Source organism: Chaetura pelagica, unplaced genomic scaffold (assembly GCF_000747805.2).
Source record: "Chaetura pelagica isolate M959 unplaced genomic scaffold, ChaPel_1.0 scaffold26, whole genome shotgun sequence".
In the NCBI taxonomy this organism is placed as follows: domain Eukaryota; kingdom Metazoa; phylum Chordata; class Aves; order Apodiformes; family Apodidae; genus Chaetura; species Chaetura pelagica.
In genome coordinates, this window is record NW_009953793.1 from 172,236 (window position 1) to 180,769 (window position 8,534).

General features: G+C 54.4%; 1 protein-coding gene across 1 annotated transcript in view; it reads left to right on the forward strand.

Annotated features, from left to right (window-relative positions):
* KCNJ3 (potassium inwardly-rectifying channel, subfamily J, member 3) overlaps positions 1-8,534 on the forward strand; it is a gene marked incomplete at its 5' end in the record, with an annotated part of 44,692 nt that overhangs the window by 3,824 nt on the left and 32,334 nt on the right. The window contains one exon of the mRNA XM_010001072.1: positions 4,742-4,958. Coding sequence (XP_009999374.1) covers positions 4,742-4,958 — 217 coding nt within the window. The remainder of the gene's footprint in view (positions 1-4,741; positions 4,959-8,534) is intronic.

The following is an 8,534-nucleotide window of genomic DNA, read 5'->3' on the forward strand; positions in this document are numbered from 1 at the left end:
GGCGCTGGGAGCGGGGATGCTGGGGCTGGGAGCTGGGATGCTGGGGCTGGGAACTGGGATGCTGGGGCTGGGAACTGGGATGCTGGGGCTGGGAACTGGGATGCTGGGGCTGGGAACTGGGATGCTGGGGCTGGGAACTGGGATGCTGGGGCTGGGAACTGGGATGCTGGGGCTGGGAACTGGGATGCTGGGGCTGGGAACTGGGATGCTGGGGCTGGGAACTGGGATGCTGGGGCTGGGAACTGGGATGCTGGGGCTGGGAACTGGGATGCTGGGGCTGGGAACTGGGATGCTGGGGCTGGGAACTGGGATGCTGGCACTGGGAACTGGGATGCTGGGGCTGGGAACTGGGATGCTGGCACTGGGAACTGGGATGCTGGCACTGGGGACCCGCACGGGTGAAGATGCTCTTGCTGCAGCCGACCTGGAGGCATCTGATCTATTCCTGTGCTTTGCTGTTTTGAATCATCAGCTGGAATCTCAGCTGTGCTTTTCCCTGCTGGGAGCTCTCCCTGAGCGTTCCCTGTGCCAGAAGTTTAGCTGGGTAAACTGGGTGATGTGCAGTTAGCCTGGGAAGGAATCACCTGGTCATTCGAGGGCCCCCAGTGACCCCTCCAGCTCCTGCCCTGTGGAGGGAGAGGTTGTGCTGTCACATTTCATGCAGCTCTTTAGTAGAGTCCAAGTGACTCATTTCCCTTACACGTTCTGAAATTAGCCCTTTTTGTACCCAGAGGAGCTGGGTGGGGGGGTTGCAAAGTTGGAGCATAAAACTCTGTGTGGCTCCAAAAAAATTCCCTAGACTTGGAAGCCTGTGCCAGAGCAGCCTGTCCTGGCTGGGTGGCAGCAGTGCTGGGGCAGAGGGGTGAAGGTTTTGGCAGCTGGTTTAAAAATAGCAAGAAATGGCACAGAGCCCAGGGAGCCCTGCAGACACAGCAGGCTGGGCCTGTGTCCTGGGGCATCACACTCCTTGGGAAATGGAAGAGTCTTGGGAAAAGCAGGAGCATTAGGAAGAGGAAGAGGTGTGCCCGTGGGAGCTCTGGGTGTGGAGGGAGAAGAGTGGAAAAGGGCTGAAACATGAGGTGTTGGGTTTTTTGGATGCGTCCAGTTGGAGCTGGCTCTGCACATTCCCTACCAAATGCCTCCCTTTGGTGGGAGAGCAGTGCTTGGGCAGCCAAGGGAAGAGAGGAGAAAGAAGGATTGCAGCAGGGAGAGGCATGGCAATCCCAGGGGATGCTGCCAGGCAGGGTCAGTCTGTCCGGAGTGCAGGAGGGTGGGCACGTGGCAGGGTGAAAACTGCTGCTTCAGGGTTTCTGCTGGGGTTTGCAAACAGCCTTTATTGCAGGTTGATTGTGAAGGCAGAGATAATTGTAGGGCTGCTCGCAGGTTTTCTGACCAAGTGCTTTTTCCACAGAAAGCCTGTGTCAAATCAGAAATCCCAATAATTTAATTGTAGTTGGTTTTTTCTGCTAAGCTTGGACCAGGCTGGAGAAAAAAGCCAAGTACAGTGATACTTGGAAGTGGCAGGTTAGTGCAAAGCTCATTCGTTGGCATAGCCTTTTGTTTGTGTTTGGTGTTTTTTTTTCCATGAATCTCCAAGATTGTGAAGAACTCAGATGAAACGTGCAGGGCTGGTACTTTCCTCCTGCCATGACACTGAGTCAGGAGAGTCACTCAAGGTCATTTATTTTGCCAGGCGTGTTGGCTGGAACAGCAGAGCAGTCAATAGGCTGAGTTCTCACCCCCTGCCATGGGTCGAACGCTGCCTGGAACCCAGGGCAGCTGCAAAATGATGTCTGGTTTATCTGTTAAGATTTTAGCTCTCAATCCCTCTCCCAGTTCCCTCCGAGCAGAAGCAATCATACCTCCTGAATGTGACTTCTCAGCTGAATAATGCAACACCTGCTTTTCCTGCAGCTGTGAAATGGGAGGGCTTTGTCAGGGTTTTCTTTCATGCTGCTTTCTCTGGACTTCACCGGGTCCCTCAAGTGCTGCCTTGTCTTTAACTCTCTTTTTCATCACCATTCCATCTGTTAAGGTGTTAATTATATAGGATTAAAAAGAAAATAAAATTAGTTCACCTGGCTTCATCATCCTTCACTGTGCATGACAAGAAGGACACGGAGGGGCTGGAGCGTGTCCAGGGAAGGGGCTGGAGCACAAGTGTGAGCAGGAGCAGCTGAGGGAGCTGGGGGTGTCCAGCCTGGAGACAAGGAGCTGAGGGGAGACCTGCTGGCTCTGCAGCTGCTGAGAGGAGGTTGGAGCCAGGGGGGTCGGGCTCTGCTCCCCAGGAACAAGGGGTGGGACAAGGAAATGGCCTCAGGTTGTGCCAGGGGAGGTTGAGATTTGATATTGGGAACAATTTGTTCCCCAAAAGGGCTGTCAGGCCCTGGCCCAGGCTGCCCAGGGCAGGGTCCCCATCCCTGGAGGGGTTTCCAAGCCCTGGAGATGGTGCTGAGGGACATGGGGCAGGGGTGGCCTGGGCAGGGCTGGGGGAATGGGTGGACTTGGTGATCTTACAGGGCTTTTCCAACCAAGATAATTCCATGATTTTCTGTGTGGGAGGGTTTTGGCTGGTTGGTTCAGACTGAGCTTTTGGGGCAGGTACTGTTGGGTGTTCTGTGAAGCATCCCCAGAGAAGTGCCAGGTCACATTCTGGACTGGAGTGGTGGTAGCTGAAGTCCCGAGCAGAGGAGCTAGAGCTTTTACAGACAGCCTTTTAAAGGACTGCCCCAAACCATCAGCCTGTATAACAAAGCCCCGTGCCTGCCAGCCCTAAGTGCATTTTCTTGGCTCTCCAAGGCCACAGTTTTCCTCTGTCCCAAAGCCAAACGGGGTGGGGGGGTCTTGGTGTCCTCAGAGTGACCATACCCCCCAGAAAGGGGCCAGCCTTCACCTCCCCTGTGGCTGTAACACCCCTGGAGAGGGGTGGGATGGCTGAAAGGAGCAGCTCCTCCCCAGAGCCTCTCCTTGCCCTGCTGACGTGGGTTCTTTGGTGCTTTCCTGGTGTTTTGGCCTTTTTACTGGAAGGGAGACTTCTCTCTGCAGCAAGAACAAACACAGCCCGGCAGGCAGGGTGTTTATGCAGATGTGCTCTAGATGTTTCTTGGCTCTGATGTCGTTCTCCTCAGCAGCCCTGGGTGTGCTGGGATGGGGTAGCACAGGCAGGTGTGATCAGGCTGCACTTGCACCCACCAACGTTCGCACACGTTCCTTCGCCAGAACTCCAGGGCAGCAGAACACGTGGCTGTCTGGGATGAGACCCCCCCAGAGCCAGCCACTCTTCAGGGAAAAACATAAAAATAGAACCCAAATCCCAAGCAAGGCACGTAATCCGGTTTTCTGGCTGCTGCTTTTTTTTGCTTTTGGCTCCCAAATGTTTCTGAGCCTCGTGCCCGGGGGGCTCGGCTGCCCCTGCACCCCTTAAACCCTTCCTGGGGGTGCCCCTCACACCCTGGGGGCTCCTGGCAGCCTCCCCTGTTCCCACAGCTGCCAGCACCAGCTGTTCTACTGGGAACACGGGGCTGGGAGCCACTGGTGTCCCCCATAGGAGCACTGATGGTCTGGAGGTGATGGCTGTGCTGGCCCCTGTCCCACGGGACATCTCGGCCCCTGCCCACCCCAGTTGGACACATGGAGCAGCAGGTCTGACTGACGAGGAGAATGGGAGCAGGAGAAGTGAGAGGAAAGGTTGTGCTGCTTCCTGCAAGCCTCATCGTGCTGCTGTTAACAAAAAATAATAACAATAATCCCATTTTAGCTCGGTGACGTTGCTCAGTGTGGGGGGGTTTCACCTCAGCTGAGGGTGTGGGGAAGGGTGGAAATGCCTCCCAGGTGGTGATTTAACCCTGGGGTTTGGCTGTGAGTGGTGAATGCAGCAGCTTGTCAAGCTGCTGCTGAAAATCTGGGCAGCAAATAACAGCAGGTTCTGTAGTACAGGTAGTGAGCAGTACAGAACACTCCGTTCCTGCCCACCTGTGGCGCGGGGAGAAGGAATGAGGAGCAGGGAGGGAGCTCTGGGCAGGTGGCAGAGCTGCTGGGGGAGGGATGTGAGGTGCAGCCAGCCCCAGCCCTGGCCTTGAGGTTTCAGCTCCAGGTGGCATCTCGTGGACTTGTTTTGCCACTGTTAAACTGGGGGGGTGGGATGTCCCAGCCCTGTCCTGCGCCCCCAGCCCTGCCTCCCACCCACTTCATGGCCATAGGGCTGGGCCAGGGTTTGCCTTGGGTGCTGCTGGGATGCAGGATGCTGTTGGGGTGCTACTGGGTGCTGTTGGGGTGCTGTTGGGATGCAGGATGCTGCTGGGGTGCTACTGGGTGCTGTTGGGATGTAGGATGCTGTTGGGATGCTGTTGGGTGCTGTTGGGATGCAGGATGCTGTTGGGGTGCTGTTGGGTGCTGTTGGGATGCAGGATGCTGTTGGGGTGCTGCTGGGTGCCGTTGGGATGCAGAATGCTGCTGGGATGCAGGATGCTGATGGGGTGCTGTTGGGATGCAGGATGCTGTTGGGATGCGGGATGCAGGATGCTGTTGGGTGCTGTTGGGTGCTGTTGGGATGCAGGATGCTGTTGGGATGCAGGATGCTGTTGGGATGCAGGATGCTGTTGGGTGCTGTTGGGGTGCTGTTGGGTGCTGTTGGGATGCAGGATGCTGTTGGGGTGCTGTTGGGATTGTGTCACGATGCCTCAGTGGTGGCTGCTCCAGGGACACCTCTGTCTCTCTGTCTCTCCCCCCACTGCCCGCCCAGTCCCGGCAGACCCCAGAGGGCGAGTTCCTGCCGCTCGACCAGCTGGAGCTGGACGTGGGGTTCAGCACAGGGGCTGACCAGCTCTTCCTCGTGTCCCCCCTCACCATCTGCCACGTGATAGATGCCAAGAGCCCCTTCTACGACCTCTCCCAGCGCAGCATGCAGACCGAGCAGTTCGAGATCGTCGTCATCCTGGAGGGCATCGTGGAGACAACGGGTGAGTAGGGGAAGCAAATCCCCCGCCGAGCACACGTCGCCCTGCAGGTCTCACCCCCTCTCCCCCTGCCTTCAAAAAGTTGGGGGGCTTCGGGTTGCCCTGCCATGCAGCAGCACGGGTTCTGCAAATGCTTGGGGACAGCCAGGGTCGTGTTTTGCTACAGAGTGGGAGTGTCGGAGGGGTTCCCACAGGGTCTCTCACCGAGGTGATGCACCCCAGGGAGGCTGGGGGCTGCAGGGGGGGATCCTCCCTGCTGTCTCCAGAAAAAAAAACACCCTGATTTTTTCCCAGAATAGCTCCCCATGGAAGCTCCTGCAGGGCTTTCTGCCCTGCAGACCAGGGAACTCCAGGTTGTCTTGCCTTTTCCCTGGCAGAACTGTTTTAAAACACAACCCAAGAGAAGGCATTTTGTAAATTACTCTTTAGAATTTCAAAACAAAGTGCTGTGGTTTTTATACTTTGGAGTTTTATTTTTTTGTCAATATTTCAGACTTAGGCATTGTGCATAGAACAACAACAACAACAAAAAAGGTGGTGTTTTCTGGATCTGTAAAGCCTAACTTGGATAAACTTGCAAATTTTGTGACCTAGTTTTATAAGATGAGATGAATATTGAGCAAAATAGAACAAAATGTGCTCTGTTTTGATAGAACATGGAGGGATGAAGGGGTTTTAAAGTTAAAAAAAAAACCACAACACTTGAAGATGTGAATAAATGAGAAGCAAGGAGAATACAGAGCTGGAGGGCAGCTGGACTGGAGGAGAACCAGTATCAGTGATGGTGAGAGCGTGTGAGATGGAGGTGCCACAGGTGGTGGTGAGGAGGAGGAGATCTCTGTGGCACTGCCTTTGGCACATGTCCTGGGGATTTGTTACGAGCTGCAGCACTTTTCCCTGATGGTTCCCAGCAAGTAGCTTTTGCTGGACCTGGCTCAGGTTAGAAACACAAGAGCAGATGGGAGGGAAGGGGCAGTCTCACCTGAAGGATCCTTTTTCTTTTAAAGAAGAGGGAGGGTGGACACTTAAACTTGCAGGTCTTAAACTTGCAGAAAGGCAGGACTCTTCTCTCATAGAACCACACAATCATTAAGGTTGGAAGGGACCTTAAAGATCATCCAGTTCCAACCCCCTGCCATGAGCAGGGAACCACTAGATCAGGTTGCACAAACCTCGTCCAACCTGGCCTTAAAAACCTCCAGGGATGGGAGGATTTTCATCAACATCATCATCAACACCCTCCCTGGGCAACCCATTCCAGTTCCTCACTACCCTTCGAGTGAAGAATTTCTTCCTAATACCTAACCTAAATCTCCCCTCTCTCAGTTTAAAACCATTATCCCTTGTCCTATCACTGTCCTCTCTGATGAAAAGCTCCTCCCCAGCTTTCCTGGAGCCCCTTCAGGCACTGGAAGGTGCTCTAAGGTCTCCCTGGAGCCTTCTCTTCTCCAGGCTGAACACCCCAACTCTCCCAGCCTGGCTCCAGAGCTGCTCCAGCCCTTGGTGACCCTTCTCCGGGCCCTTTCTAGCAGGTCCATGTCCCTCCTGTGCTGAGGGCACCAGAGCTGGACACAGCACTCCAGCTGGGGTCTGAGCAGAGCAGAGGGGCAGAATTCCCTCCCTGGCCCTGCTGGCCACACTTCTTTTGATGCAGTGCTCTCCATCCTGGTGCTCTCCTGGCAGGTTATGTCTTACAGTTCCCACCTGCCATTCACTTTGAAGCCCAAACACACTTGGCAAGGCAGAGGACTTGCTCTGGGAATGAGTGATCTGTGTGCACAAGTGGGTGCAGGTTGTGTTTGCCAGTACATTCTGTCTCAGGAGAACAAGGGAGTTTTCACAGGGAATGGGTACCTGGTTGTCTCTGCAGAGGTGAAAGGGGTTTAATTCAGAGGCAGTTTTCTGAGAAGCTGAGGCTGTGAAGTGTGAGTGCTGGGCTGGCTGGAGGTCAGGAGCTCATCACTCCCAGGACAGGGTGTGCAAAGTAGGTGTCCTCTCCTTCCCTGGAAGGAGGTGTCCCTACCAGTGGAAGGAGGGTTGGAGTTGGATGGTTTCGGGGTCCCTTCCAACCCAAACCATTCTGTGAGACTGTGGTTCTTTGTGGAAATCATATGTTGTAGAGATCTTCCATCTAAGCTACCTTACCTTATGATTTCCATCAGACAGCCCACAGCCACCCCGGAACAGATGCAATAATTGGAAGGGGACTGTTAGAAATACTACAAACCAACTTGCAGCTTGCTCTGTTGGCTGCTTTCTAGCTTAAGCTGGTCTGTGCTTTCCTTCTGCTCAGTGTGAGGTGGTTCCCTGCCCTTGCTGCAGCCTGTCTGTGGTGCCAGGGGTGCAGTGCAAGCCTGAAGTGTCTGCTGGCCTGGAGAGAGCAGAGACAGCTCACAGGTGTTTGCAAACCAGGGGGCTGGTTTTGGTTAGGTGGAGAAGTGAGGCTTGGCTTTTCCTGTTGGGAAAGTCAGCAAGTGGGTCATATGTTTGGGAAGGCTTTTCCAGTTAATTTTGATGGTGTGTGGCTGGACAGGGGGTGCTGCTGTTGTCCTGCTGTGCCCCTGGGCTGCTCTGCTGTGCTCCTGGGCTCCTGCTCTGTGCCCCTGGGCTGCTGTCATGATGCTGGCCCTGTGCTGCTGTGCCCTGTGCTGCTGCAGGCCAGGGCACCTGGCAGGGCATCTCCTGGGAAACCTTCCTGGAAACTACTTTTCAAGTTTCTCGTTGGACTCCAGCTCTGGTGTTTCCCCCTGGCAGTGGTGGTTCCCCTCGGATGCCTTCCTTCCCCAGCAGGGAGGTGTGGGCTGAGCAGAGGAGCAGTTTTAGGAGAAACACTCCCCTGGTGCTCACTGTGCTGCTTGGCTTCCGTGCCACGTCTCCTGATGTGACAGCCAGTTCAGAGCATCTGATAAAATAACACACAGTCATTCAGCAACCATATAACACAGCCCATTTGCTAAAGCTGCTGTCTGATTGCCTTTTTCTTTTTATTATTATTATTTTTTTTTTTGGTAAAATTGACTTGAAGAGCATCAATACCATGGAGATGAATTGTTTTCTTACCCACCCCAGAAATGCAGCACAGAGGAATCACCCTGTTTGCTCCCCTCTCCATGTCCCTGCAGCAGAGCAGCCCCTGCCTGGGCTGCCCCAGGGTCTGGCCCCAGCTCTTGCTAGTGTTGATTTGTAGCTTATTTAACAGGAAGGGCTTTGATATTCATCAAAGTTCCTCAGCTTTACAGGGGGAGCTGGTGCTTTCAGCCCACGCTTCTGGTGGGTTTTTCAAGCACACTGTTTTCTGTGGCTGCCTGAGAGGTGCTGGGAAATAGTGCTGAGATCTGCACCGTCCTGTGGACCCAGCCCAGTTGCTCCTGTGCCCTCCCCTGGGTCCTGAGCAGATCTGCTGGCCCCTGCTGCAGGAATTAGACAGCAGAGCAGGCAAGGAGTGAGAAATAACACGAGTATTTCTTGCACGGTGTGCTCAGCACTGCTGTTCTTCTGTCTGTACTGACATGACACAAGTGGCCTTTAGCCTGGAACTGAAGGAGGCAGAAATACCTGTGAAAAATACATGCAGGCATT